The sequence below is a fragment of the Otolemur garnettii genome, unplaced genomic scaffold (assembly GCF_000181295.1).
Source record: "Otolemur garnettii isolate 467f Iridium unplaced genomic scaffold, OtoGar3 scaffold00006, whole genome shotgun sequence".
Taxonomy (NCBI): Eukaryota; Metazoa; Chordata; class Mammalia; order Primates; family Galagidae; genus Otolemur; species Otolemur garnettii.
Window position 1 is genome coordinate 32,903,646 of NW_003852401.1, and position 14,823 is coordinate 32,918,468.

The window sequence follows — 14,823 nt, forward strand, 5'->3', positions numbered from 1 at the left end:
GGAGGTCTCAGATCCCTTGCCCTTTTATTAAATTGGCTTTACTATCTTTAACATTGATTACACCTACCTAAGTCAAATGTTCAGGGGAAACATTAAAAAACGGTATTTTCTTTAGCAAGATTTTAACATTTTTGGACAATGAAAAATTAAAATAATCGATTATTTAAATAATGAAATGATTTATTAAAATAATCCATTTTGTCCCAAAAGCAAGAGTAGGGCGTATGATAGGGACCACTCTGGATTCAAATAAGCAATATTTTTCCTTAGCTAATAATGAAGGCATAAGTGGCCTGAGTTACAGCTAATTCTATTTTGACTTAAGAATAAAGTGAATAGGAAATACGTGTCTAGTAAGGTGACCCTATTCAGAATAGGGATCTTAAATAAGTAAAAGGTACACTTTCTCCTCTTTAAATACCTCTTTCATTGGCTTTTGCCTCCCAGATAGTGTTGGTGTGCTCATTTCAGGCAAACACTCATGTCTATTTTCTTAGCAATACATTGAGCCTCGAACAATATGGGGGTTAGGGGCACCGACGCTCACGAGGTCAAAAACTCCAGTATAACTTCTTATTCTCCCCAAATTTTGCTAATAGCCTACTGTTGACCATAAGTATTACCAATAACACAAGTAGTCGATTAACACATACTTTGTATGTTATATGTATTATACATTATGTTCTTGCAATAAAATGAGGTACAGAAAAGAAAATGTCATTAAGAAAATCATAAGGAAGAGAAAATGCCTTTACTATTTCTTAAGTGGAAGTGGATCATCAAAAAGGTCTTTCTCCTCTAGTCTTTGCACTTAGTGGGAAACGCTGCCTATGGGTGGACCCACACAGTTTAAAGCCACGTTGTTCAAGGGTCAACCGTATCACAGCTTTAAAAGGAGGTGAGAACAGTAGAGGGGAAAATGTCTCCTGCTAATGCCTGCTGGTGGAAAGGAAAGAATCTCAGACATGGATATGGTCATTCTAGTACCGACACTGTCACCATTTATCTGTGAGACCTTAAAGACCAGGCCCCCCAGAGCTTCAGTTTCCTTATCTCTAAAATAAGAGGGCAGGACTCAGAAATAATTAAGACCTCTACCAGCTCTAAAATGCAATAAAATACCAAAAAGTTTTCAAAGAAGTCGAGGTGAGACTCTTAGGGATCAACTAGAATTGTAGCAATTAAAATACTTTTAAAAGCATATACCTGGTTGAAATGTAAAACAAGTAATATAATCATAACATCTAATCATAATAATATAGTAACAATGATATGATAATAAATGCATAGATGAGAATTCAATCACTTAGCTGTCTGTATGGTTAGATTTCAAGTCAAGGAGTACTGATATCATTAACAGCGCTCTCTCTCTCTTTTTTTTTTCTTTTTTTTTTGAGAGAGAGTCTCACTCTGTTGCCTCAGGCTAGAGTGCTGTGGCATCAGACTAGCTCACAGCAACCTCAAACTCCTAGGCTCAACCAATTCTCCTGCCTCAGGCTTCCGAGTAGCTGGGAATACAGTCACACACCACCACACACAGATAGTTTTCTAATTTGTTGTGGAGATGGGGCCTTCCTCTTGCTCTCGCTAGTCTCAAAACACTGGCCTCAAATAATCCTCCTTCTCCACCTCGCAGAGTGCTAGGATTACAGGTGTGAACCACCACTCCCAGCCCCTGGCTAATTTTTATGATTGAAAAACTCATTCCTTCTGTAACCCATTTCTCTCTATAGACTAGATCTCCTTTCTTATATGCTAACATATTTTTCAATAAGGCTGGAAGAAATTAATCTCACCTGTGACGTAAAATTACATTTCTTATCTATGACATGTCATGCTAGCTACATTTGCCAATAACACCAACCTCTTTATCTTTTTATCTATTCCTAAGATGATCCTCAGTGGTCTTATCAGAGTTTTTTTTTAATTTGCTGCTATTTTTTATTTAACCACTTTATCAAAAATGGAAATTAGTTCTCACATGGAGTGTTTTTACTAACAGTTTCTTTTATGGCTCTGTCTAAAATCAAGCTGTTCCTCTGGGCCTTTTTTTTTTTTTAAACCCTAGAAAGTTTCCCAGGACTGGAAGCACAAAGATAGAGAGAAGTGACAAGAAATACTTATTTCTGATAGCAACCATATGCCAAATAATTTCTCATTGCATGTGATTATTTTCATTGAGAACACTTCAACAGAAAACTAAATCTAAGCCTCTGGGTCTCTGGATGAAGGAGATGGTTTTACTCTTGTTCAGAGGAAGTGTTAGAAAGAGTCACTCTCCTCTTTGGCTATGTTTGTGGCAAGTCAGTAAATGTCACGCAGTAAATATTTAAGACATGAAATGTTAAACCTGAATGATCTGTGAAAATGACTGCCCAGAAGGAAGGCTAGCCTGTTTCTTATGAGTTAGACATCCGCTGAGCTGTTTAGCCTTTTTCTAGAAAGAACATACTATTGCCATCAAATTCTGAGGAGTTTGGAAGCACAAGATTTGGCTTACTCTACCTAATGGGGAATCTGCCCATGTTGATAGCAGACCCCCCCCCCCCAGAGAGGCTTCAGCAACCCCAAATACCTTGTTTGGGACCACCCTGGCTTACTGCCACACTCAGAAAGAGAGGGGAGACAGATCCAGACCGTGTAGGCTCCATCTCCTGCTAGACCCCCCACTACCACCTTCTCCAGGTTCTGAACATAAGAGCCACTGTCTATTCAGCTCCAAATGGCTTGGAGAAGGGAGAAAGAGAGAAACTTAATTTATTCTGATTGACAATTGTCACTGAAGGCTTTTTGTACTCACTTACGTAAGGGTTTCTTAACTGTTGGCTAGACTTGTCCTTGTCCTGTCTAAAATTACAGAATCAAGTTTCTCACCTGACCTGACCGGTGTTCAGGAGGATCATGTCCAAGTTCTTTTCCATGAGTGTTTGTTCAGCAAAAGATTCTAGATGCCTCTTCATTGAAGGTTCGACTGAGGCATTAATCCTGAGCTGAATTTTGTCACCATGGCACATAAAGCTTCTAGGAAGAAAGGAATTAGGGAGAGAAGGAGAGAGGAATGGAGGGAAGGGAAGTGGTGTGGGGGAGAGGAAAAGAGGGGGGGAAAAAGTAAAAAAAAGAGAGAAGGAAGAAGGGAGGGAAAGAGAAAAGGAAGGAGCGATTATCATATCTACCATTTAAAAATTAAATATGTGCTCGGCACCTGTAACTCAGTGACTAGGGCACCAGCCACATACACCGAAGCTGGTGGGTTCAGTCCCAGCCGGGGCCTGCTAAACAATGACAACTGCAACCAAAAAATAGTCAGGCGTTGTGGCGGGCACCTGTAGTCCCAGCGACTCAGGAGGCTGAGGCAAGGGAATCTCTTAAGCCCAAGAGTTAGAGGTTGCTGTGAGCTGTGATGCCACTGCACTCTACCCAGGGTGACATCGTGAGACTCTGTCTCAAAAATAAGTAAATAAAAATAAAAATAAATAAATAAATAAAAATTTAATATGGGAAAATAGGACTCAAGAGTAAATTTTGGAAATTGGTTCATGTTTATGCCACATACATTATAGCATAGCTTCAGCCTCTGATGATAGAACATAGTGAGAAAAGGAAACAGGATCCTGAATACCAAAAATATTCCTATATAATAGACTTTCCTTACTTCTATAATTCATTTTCTTCATAAATTTCTAACTTCTAAAGAACATATAAGCATAAATCCAAAGAGGGAATGAGAGATGTAGATCGTCATAAACAATACGAAACAGTAAAGGAGTTTGTTTGAACCATTGTGTTCTTCTCTCCAAACTGATTTCCTGTGCCATTAGACTGTGAATTCCTGTCATCGTGGTTATTGCTTTTATTTATGATTTACATAAATAATGACATATCTTCAGAAGCAATTTAGGACTAAGTGATTTGAAGTGAGTCTGAAACTCGACACTCAAAGGCCGTTGGTAAAATAAAACAAAGCTTATGTTCTCTGTCCTTCTTATCCAATTCCTTTTCCTTTTTTCAGACCGAGCCTGGCTCATAGAACCAAGGAAAGTCCAGAAGCTTCAGGAAAAAATTTATTTTGCACTTCAACATGTGATTCAGAAGAATCACCTGGATGATGAGACCTTGGCAAAGGTAGGTCTGCAGATCACGGAACCATGACTACCACCAACAGAAGGCAGTGGGCAAAGGAGGCCTAGTTAGGAACCAAGGGAAATTTGTCAGCTACGATTTCTGAAAGGTACCAAAAACTGCATGAATTTTGAGGTGTGCATTTTCTTTCTTTATTTATTTATTCATTTATTTTTGAGACAGAGCTTCACTCTGTTGCCCAGGCTAGAGTGCCATGGCATCAGCCTAGCTCACAGCAACTTCAACTTCCTGGGTTCAAGCAATTCTCCTCCCTCAGCCTCCCAAGTAGCTGACACCCAGGTTCCCACCACAATGCCTGGCTAATTTTTCTATTTTTAGTAGAGACAGGGTCTCACTCTTACTCAGGCTGGTCTCCAAATTCTGACCTCAAACTCCTGCCTCGACCTCCCAGAGTGCCAGGATTATAGGTGTGAGCCACCATGCCCAACCTGAGGCATTCATTTTAAGAGAGACTAGTTAAATTATAATGGATAGAGAAGGTTTCATGAGAACTGAAGCTTGGAGCAAGAAAACAAGCCTTTGAAATTCATATTCAAAGAAAGACAAGATTTTGTGCCAGTTCTGGTGTCAGGTCTGGGCAAAAGTTAAGAGTGGGCAGATATTTACTGAAAATAAGGAAGAACAATCACATGATGAGAATTGTTGAACAGAGGTGTAGATGCCGCTTGAAATAGTGAGCTCCCTGTCCCTGGTCAGATTCTGGGAGCTGCTGCCCTGGTCATCTCCTAGGCGTGTTGTGAATTGGCATTCCTACTCAGAGTAGAAGATTACACTGATGATGTGTAGATTTTCCTTCAATGCTAATATCTTAATGCAGGGTTTTCCCTGAGGTTCTTTCGAAATGGTGAAGTATCCCACAGGCAAAACACATGCACCATGCCACCAATTAATTTCTGGATTCGGCTTAATTCAGAATCATGATGTTTAAGAAGAGTACTAAGAACAATTGTTTACCAAAGTACAATAATCACAAAAGGAAGAACTAATTTTCAATGATTGATACTCAGCACTATTTTATACCTTAAGAACTGGAGTTTTTTAGAGAGGAAGGAACTAGGAAATGGAGCTTATTCTTGGATAAAGATGATAGGAATCCTACCTACTCTTCGTATTTTTATCATTAAAACCTTCCCACTCTGCCCTTGAAGTTTTTTACTTTAAAAAGGGGGAGGGTAAAGACTCTATTTGAAGACACCATCAGATTTTACTTTGCACATACAGTGCACTGCTATAAAAAAAACCCCATGAGTTAAATATGCCGCTTCATTATGGTAACATTTTGTTAAAATTAACGCATCACTAGGAAGAACATTTCCACGTGGTGGAGTGATAGTTCTCTTTGACGTAGCTTTTCACTTATTATGTGGTCAAGGAAACATCACCTGCTCTGCACCTCTGGTCTCTCCCAGTCAAGAGCAGAACTTCGACACGTTTTCAGATTCACTGGGCAGAAAAGACGGCAATGGGAACATATGCCTGTGTCTCGATAGTTGTTAGGTATCGAGTGATATGTGCATAAATACATCTGGCTAATTAATGTGGGGGAATGTTTCTTGCATTTGGGATCTCCCTGAAACTTTGATCCCCATATTTACCATCCTAAAAATGAGGTCTTAAAAAACCCAGAGTTAGGTGAAAGTTTTGCTCTTCTGCCAAAGGGGTTGTCTGCTAGCCTGAAAACCATGGTCTCATCATCTATAGAATCAGGAATAGAATTTCTTTTCCTGTACAGATGTGTTGTGAGGTTCAAATGAGAGATACACCACCTCAATTCTAACACACCGTAAAACTGTGATTATGAATCCCTTGGAGGGTAACATGTTCATGCTTATGTTCCTTTCTACCTCTGAATGTCCTGTGGGTGATTTGAGGAATTTGAGATAGAAAGAAGACAGAGAGATTGAAGAATGAAATGTATTTGAAGGCAAGGAGAAAATATTGCAACATCAACTATAGATCAGTTTAACTCTGTTTTCTCCCTCTTTAGTGAGAAAAGTACACAAGTCAGTGCTTCTCTTATAGAGAGGTATACTGGGCTGCGCCTGTGGCTCAAAGAAGTAGGACACCGGCCCCATAAGCTGGAAGTGGCGGGTTCAAACCCAGCCCCGGCCAAAACTGCAAAAAAAAAAAAAAAAGAAAAGAAAAAAGAAAAAAAGAGATGTAATGCTGCAAAGCTGAGAATGCATTAGAAGAGGATGATTTCTTGTAAAAAAAAAAAAAAAAAAATCACTGTAGCCAGATGACAAAGCCTGGTTTCCAAGGCCATGTGTAGACACTGGGTTTTTGTATATACTCTTTCTTGTAGCAATCATCATTTTAATGGGATGTTATTCGAATGAATGCAGGCTCACCAGGAAGCCAAGTGAGAACTGGATTCTCACTTATCCCAGCTCTGAAATCTGTGGCTTCGGATAAGTCACTCCACTTGTGTGAGTCTCACACTCATCAACTGTCAAGAGCTGGAGGAGGTGGGAGTGTTGAGTGAGTTCCTTTTGCTCCTGACTGATTTAACACCCAGAAGACAAACCAACCACTAGTGTATAGGACACAGTTGCATTGAATTCTCCAGAAGGAACAGTTTTATTTAAACACTAGACAAACTGTTCCACTCCACCACAGATTCTTCTCGTCTTCTCAGAAACGTGCCTTGTGCCTTTGTAGTCATGGGGTTCTTCTGCCTCTACAAGTCCTCTAAAACAGTGACGATCACCCTTGATGCTCCTCATTCATAGAACTCTTGGGGAAAGCCAGAAAACAGTGTGAAACCTGTCTCAGAAAAATCCACACCTACCCAAAATGTTGTGTTCAAATCCAAAGAATCAGGTTAAATTTGCAGTAGTGGGGGGAGGGGGATACACCTGCTTCCTATGTCATGTTCAAAATACTATTTCTCCCACCAACCAGTTCAACCCTGAGCAGGCGTTACAGACATCAGGTTAGAGGTACAAGGATCACACACAGTCATTGAACCTCCTCCTGAAAGCACAGTCTCCAATACACTTTCTCCGTGTCCACTTCCTGAAATTAAAGTTCAGGTAGCAAGCTTTGTACCTTTGGCCAAACTTCAACCTTCGGAAGGTTTGAAAATTCAGGGATTCTGTGTCCCTTAACTAGAAGATTTCAGTCCCTCTATATTTTTCTGGCATGGAGTTTTTTTTGAGGGGAGGAGTGGTTAGGGCAAAACACACGCTGTTAAATTTGGCTTGGCGCCCATTAGCACAGTGGTTTATGGCGCCAGCCACATACACTGAGGGTGGCAGGTTCAAACCCAGCCCAAGCCAGCTAAACAACTGTAACCAAAACATAGTTGGGCATTGTGGGTGGCACCTGTAGTCCCAGCTACTTGGGAGGCTGATACAAGAGAATAGCTTAAGCCCAAGAGTTTGAGGTTGCTGTGAGCTGTGACACCACAGCACTCTCCTAAGGGTGATGTAGTGAGACTCTGTCTCCAAAAAAAAAAAAAAATCTAGTCTCCTCTTCTCATCAGTATAATGCTGACACGTAGCGTATTTAAAATAAATCTTCAGTTTTATAACAAACTTGCTAGTTGAATGACCTGGACACATGATTTAACCTGTCCATTCCTCAGTACTCATTTATATAACGTGACTACAGATAGTACCAATGCCATGCCCGTCGCCTCAAAGGGTGTTTATTTCAAAGACTAAATGAGATAAAGTACAAGTAAGCTGGGCAGCCTATAACAGGTAAAGTGGAGGTACCATTGCTATAGTTGTTGTTCTCGACAGAGAAATTTTATTTGAGCAGGGAAATGTGTATCCAGGAGATGGTATTTTTGAGCTAATCACTGATGCGCAAAAACTATTTCACAAGAAGGAAGTTGGGAGGCTGGCCATGTGCAGGACGGCTTTCTAAGGGCTGGGCAGTGGCACGGAGGTAGAAAAGCATAAGGTACATTCAGGCTATAAATAATAGTCAGGTTTGGCTAGATCCTGGATTTGAGAAGCCAGGAAATGAGATAACACTGGTCACTTTCACTAAAACTCATGAAAAAATACATACATATATATTTAAAATAAATATACATATATATTTTTAAGCCCCATATGACTAGAGGAGGCAGCCCATCTGTTCCCTGGGCTTCACTTTTCTCGTCTGGGAAATGAGTAGGTTGGGCTGCCTGGTCTTTAAGGTCTCTTCAGTTTCATATTCTTTGACTCCCAAAAGGAGAAAAACAAAGGTTCCGCCTGACTTCTTCTTCCGTCCTGCCGTGCTCAGTCTGGTGTGACTATGTTAAGTACTCTTTCAATGCTTTACCGTTACAGTAAGAGGAGAAACAGATTGATCTTGCCAAGTCTTGCAGATCCGAATTAGAACTCCGTGCACTATGGTCATGGGTGATGGTCCACCCCCAAAGCTAAAGTGTGCAGAGTCTGTGAAGCCTGGGCTCGGAGGGCAGCGTCCCTGGCAGGCTCCCGGCGGGAGATGCACCTTGCGCTCTGGGTGCTGCTGTGACTCACGTGCACAGGCTTATTTCCTGGGGGCAGAGCCTCGTGAAGATTGGGAAGCCAGGAAGCTCTTTCTCCACTCCATCAGGAACAGTAGGGCCACTGCAGGGAAAGAGAAACAGGCAGTTTGGACTGTAAAACTGAGGCTTCTGTTCCCAGGCTTCCTCTGTTAAAGTCTCTAGATCTGCCTTTCTTCCTGCCCCGACTGTAGGGGCAGAAGTTGTAGGAGGAGGAGTCAGTCCACCTAGGGCCAGGCTGTGGTATATTCACGGCCAAGGGCAAAGCTGGGATCCTGCTCATCTGGCCCCCAGGTGCACATGTCTAGCCCTTTCCTAAATGCAGCCAGAGCCGTGTTTGATGTTGGCCATGCCCCATCCAGCTTCTCCCTTTGTGCCTCCAGGGTAATTAGTATCATGAAAGACTGTTAGAAAGCCTGTTTGCTTTTCTCAGCACTCCTAGAGGTATGTTCTTGCTCAGAGCTTATTGAGAAGTTTGAGAATAGCAAACCCTATAACAATATGTGTATCTAACAGGAAGGCAGAGAGAACTCCTGGCGTATCTCAGAGGCAGAGCCACTCAGCTCACCATATGCAGGCTTAGAGGGAATGTTGTTTGTCATTTTCCCGCGGCCCTAACATTCAGCGAGTACGGTGCCTTAATTCACTTCCCAAAACACGTTCAACCTTCAGTACTTGTGCCTCACCAGGAGCTGTCCAGGCTAGTTTTCTGGGAATCACAGGTCTCACCACACTTCTTTTCTATGCTGACAACCCCCTTCTAATTCTCTAGGAAGTGGAGGAGTCTGTAGTTATTTTGCTGAAGGTCCGAACCTCACTCCTCTCTTTCCTCTTATTCCTGGCCATCCAGAACATTATTACCTGTCCACTTCTGGGCTCTCTCCTTTCCAGCTAGTCTTCCCAAGCTCTTGATGACCAGGAAGATGTCCTGGCCACATCCCTTCATCCCTAAGCTGTCACGGTAGTCTAAGATTATACAATGTTGATGGAAATGTAGGGAGGGCTCTAAGTTTAGTTATGGGAAGAGAATATCCTGACCAAGAAAAATGACTGACCGGTGTGGGGACAAAAATGTTTCTCGACGGTTCGGCTTTTCAGATTTTCTGCTTGATTCACTGCCATCCACGAGTGGGCCTCCGACGAAGCATATCCTCTCTTTCACAGCATAGCCCCAGAGTAAACACTAGACCTTTCTTTTTGTTTTGTAGAGAGAGGGTCTCACTTTATCACCCTGAGTAGAGTGCCGTGGTGTCATAGCTCACAGCAACCTCCAACTCCTGGGCTTAGGCAATTCTCTTGCCTCAGCCTCCCAAATAGCTGGGACTATAGGCACCCACCACAATGCCCCACTATTTTTTTGTTGTTGTTTCAGTTCGGCCAGGGCTGGGTTTGAACCCGCCACCCTCAGTCTATGGGGCCAGCGCCCTACCCACTGAGCCACAGGTGCCACTCAAAAGACTAGACCTTTCTCCTGGTCCCCCACAGCACCACTGAGAAGAAGCTGGGTTTTTTTTCAATTGTTTTTTATTAAATCATAACTTTGTACATTGATGCATTTATGGGGCTCAGGGTACTGCTTTGATAGACAGTGTGAAATGCTTACCTTGAACTAAGTAACACATCCATCACAACTATACTCATTTCTTAATAGTTTTGAAATGTACCATTGCATCATGCACATTAGGTGAGACCTCCCCAAATAGAAGCTGGGATTTTTAAAAAGACATGATCCATATAGGTTGTGACATAGGGGAGATTAACCTAAATCCAAATAATCAGGTTGGAAAGGTCCAGTTTTCCCCAGCACATAACCCATCACATTTTAATGTGGCCTCAGGAAGATGAGGGAGGGAACTGTCCCTTCACTTCCTGACTTCTGACCTACTTTGTCATGGCCAGCACTACCTTGAACATCTTCTATGCAAGAGCTCCTTCCTGAGCCTTTCAAAGACTTGGTGAAAAGGAAGGTCAAACACCTCGCTTATACTTTTTATGATTATATATACATATATGTGTTGAAATAATATTTTTAGGCATTTTGAGTTACATAAAATTTATTATAAAATTAATTTTACCTGTTCTTTTTTACTTATTCTAGTGTGGCTGCTAGAAATTTTTAGATTACATCCGTAACCCTCGTCATATTCCTATTGGACATCACTGATCTAGATTCTTTAAGTTTCAAATAAGAGGATAATTCACCTCTCCTGCCTACTTCATACACAGCCTTTCCACCATTCTGTCTCAGCAAAATCCTTTTATGTAGGTGAGAGGCCTGAGCATTGCCTTCACCTTCCAGCGGAAACACTGTCTAGATTATGCAGCCTTAACTTTGCGGGACACAACTCACTATCTGAATACGACATCATAGCCACAGCTTTCATGCTGCCAAGAAAACATTTACATGGAAATAGGATGCTGTAAGAAGTTTCTATGGGATTCATCATTTGTATTCACTCAACAAATATTTTTTGCAGGTCGAATATGCAAGATGTATAAACATATGCGATATAAACTCACATGCTGTGGAGTATCTCAGTGACTACAGTGAAAATTGGTACATGATCAGAATCCCATGACTGATAGGCTCGGCTCCCATAGCACAGTGGTTACAGTGCTGGCCACATACACCAGGGCTGGCAGGTTCAAGCCCAACCTGGGCCAGCTAAACAACAATGAACTGCAACAGAAAAATAGCTGGGCATTGTGGCAGGCATCTGGAGTCCCAGCTACTTGGGAGGCTGAGGCAAGAGAATTGCTTAAGCCCAAGAGTGTGAGACTGCTGTGAGCTGTGCTGCCATGGTACTCTACCAAGGGCAACATAATGAGACTCTTGTCTAAAAAAAAAAAAAAAAAAAAATGGAATAACATGACTGATAGAAAGATTGGTGATGGTTAGAAGGGCTTGAGCCTTTACTATGTGCCAGGCCTATGCTGATAGATTCTAAAAAGATGGGCATTTAACTCTCAAAACTACACTCTACCTCTCCATCTCTTCAAGTGACTATGTATCTTGCCTGAGGTTGATCAACTTGCAAGTGGGGGAGCCAGAATATGAACCCAGTTAGGCCAATTCCAGTCCCTGAACTCTTAACTTGGGTGCAACTACTCCTACATATCTGAGAGGCTCAGAAGGAGGTTCTTTCTGGCTCAGGAATCTGTACGTTCCCAGGGAGAATTACAATAGAATGAGCTGGGAAAGATGCATGCCAACAGGTTCACTAACTTCTTAATCCCTACATCCGTTCCCAGCATAAGACAACACAACTGTATCATCAACATTAGAAGGAAGCTCATCTTTCTATTACAACAAAACCAACCTATTAAAAAAAAATTTAAAAGATAAAAGACTTAAATAATCCTGTTTTACATACTAATAATTGTACATACTAATAACTGAGATTTTACTTGAAAGAAATCATTTCTGGTCACTCTCAGATAAGAAAAACTGCTAGGATGCAAATTTATAAAAAACAGCCGTGTTGTTTGTAAACAGAGTCTGTAGAGCAAACGTTCATTGAAAGATCAAGGAAAACTGCAAAAGGTCACTTCCATGGATTGATACTTGCCTTCTCAATGAGACCAAAATAGACCATGATGAATAATGGGATGTTGATGCCTCAAGCTTGCTTATTCTTCTTGCAAGATACTAGGTCTTATACTAGAATTCCTAGCAAGTGGGACTAGGGATTTGGATTCAATTTCATCTTGAACAGCAAGCACTGCCTGCCTAATGAGCCCATGAAAAACCCCTACCTAGATGAGGTGAGATGTGATCTCAGCCTCCCCATTCCCGTTTCTCTCGGTCAGAAATGTCTTTTATACCTTAAAATGTCTATACTTTTGTGAAGCATAGAACACACATAGTGAGAAGTTTGCGAGTCCTGAGCGTATGGCTCAGTGACTTAGCACGATGTTAACATACCTGCGTGACCACGACGGAGGTAAAACCAGCATCCCCAAAGCCCCCCTCAGGCCTCCTCCCAAAAGGAAATAGACTTTAAAATCATGCAAGGACAGGCAAACTTGTAGAAAACAGCTTCACAGATTCCCCCACGTTTTTAAATTTCAAATAGAAACTCGAGAAACATAGGTCTCTCCTGGGATAGTTCCCTACTTCGACCTACATTTATTATGAGTAGGTTCTAGGTGCCAGGTGCAAGGAGAGAATGGTGAATGACACGTGGCGGTTTCCTTCAGGAACTCCAGTGAGAGGCCAGACTATTTCAACCTATTTGAGCTGTTTCTGGTTTGCTGGCATACACTACAGGCCTAACATCCAGAAGTTCCAAGGGTTGTCCGTCAGATTAATGATCTGTATATGAGAAGAGAGGTTTTGATATTACTCCTCGTTCATCACATTTCAAGTTGATGTATTCATTAGGACTCTTTGGTTACAAGTAACAGGAAACAACTCCAAAGACACTAACTGAAAAATTTAAAAAATAAATTAAATAATGGAGAGAGAGCTCATAGAACCCATGGTCAAAAATTCAACCGCCAAACAAGGAGTTGGGAAGCCTTCAGAATTCTCCATCCTACATGTTCGTCTTTGTGCAGACATCTACTTCATTCTTTCCCCTCTCTGAATACCAGTTTTCTCTGCTTCCCTGGTCCTCACGATGAAGTAGCAAGCTCCTAGCTCCTTAGGTTACTTGTAGTTTCAGCTTCATTTAGAAAATAACTTCGTGGCTCTCAGTCTGATTGCAAATCCCAGCCCCAGCTGAGTCAAGGGTCCGTTTTCACAGTAGTCGGCCGTGTGCAGGGTAGAAAGAATACGCGCTACGAAGCGGATGCCAAGCGTGAGGCTGGGATGGGGAAGGGAGGGCCCAGGACCTGGAAAGCTATCTCAGAGTCACTGTCGTAATTGTAGTGCAGCTGTCTACATTTGGCTCAGCCCAAACCAAAGAAAATCGAATGGACATGTGAAGTAGATGTGTTCAACCTGACTTGATGCACCCTGTTTTCATCGGTGCCCCTGAAGTTTCTTCCACTTTGATCAAACTGTTGCCGGCTTCCTGCTTCAGGTCGGAGGGCGTCCTCATGGCTGCGAAGCCCGCGTGAACAGCACTGCTGGTTTTACCCTCTGCGTGTTCCATTTTTCCAACATCAAATGTGCCAGTTATAAAATTGTGCATTTTCTCATAAAACCGCCGTCTGGGAACAAGTATAGGATGATTATCTCTTCTCAAACAGCTGCTTTTTCTTCTTGTAGACCCCCGTAGGTATAAGCTAAGGCTTCCTTCTTATAAGAAATGCTTGTCGCAAGAAAGGGATGAGTGTGAAAATGCCTTTTTATAGACCCTCGGTCTACTTCTGCTATGGGGATTATTTAAACATGAAGGAATTTCATGATGATTTAAAATTGCCTACCCCCTCCATCTCCAAGTGCTTCTGGATCACCTCCCCAGCTGTTTAAAAAGTTGTTGAGCCATTAACTGCTGCTGAGGCTGCTCTGAGCTCCCTTTGAAATGGGGGTCCCCTGGCTGCAGTACGTAATATTAATGAGCAGTAAGTGACTGCCTGCTGCTTCCTCCACCAGGCCCTTCTGGGCTCTGACAAGTGCTACTGCTGCCTCCGCAAGGCCTCCTGGCCCATCACGCCTCCGGAGTGATGGATATCCCTGCCAGCACTTCTGTTTCCTCAACTGATTGGTGTCTTGCTATCAGCCTCTTCCTAGAGCACAGAGGCTGGGGAAGCTCTTTGTCTTTATCTCTGCTGTTTGCTCACATGCTCAGGAGGCTCTTTAACACAAAGTAATTCTCACCATTCCACCCATTCTTCACATGAGCATCAGGGACTGGTCTATATCCCAGAAAACAGGGCAGCCCAGGGCTCAGAGCCAGACTCTTCTTGAACCCCAATTTTTGGTAGGAAAGAAGCAAGGGCCCATACTCACTTCTCCAAACCAGACACCTAAATGAATATTTCCAGGGCAAATGAGCAGCTGTAGAGGGGACATGGTCATCCTCTGACACATTTACTATCCCACACCCTCTTCACTAAAGAAGCAGAAAGAAACTGGGTGTGGTGGTGCACGCCTGTAGTTCCAGCTGCTCAGTAGGTTAAAGCAAGAGGATCACCTGAGACCAGCCTGGGCAGCAGAGTGAAATCTTGTCTCTCAAAAAAGGGAAATAAGGCTTGGTGCCTGTGGCTCAAGTGGCTAAGGTGCCAGCCACATACACCTAAGGTGGCGG

General features: G+C 42.4%; 1 protein-coding gene across 2 annotated transcripts in view; it reads left to right on the forward strand.

Moving 5' to 3' along the window:
- RORB (RAR related orphan receptor B) overlaps positions 1-14,823 on the forward strand; it is a 188,195-nt gene that overhangs the window by 169,491 nt on the left and 3,881 nt on the right. For both annotated transcript variants that reach the window (XM_003782957.2, XM_023508418.1), the window contains exon 9: positions 4,010-4,122. In XM_003782957.2, the coding sequence (XP_003783005.1) occupies positions 4,010-4,122 (113 nt within the window). The remainder of the gene's footprint in view (positions 1-4,009; positions 4,123-14,823) is intronic.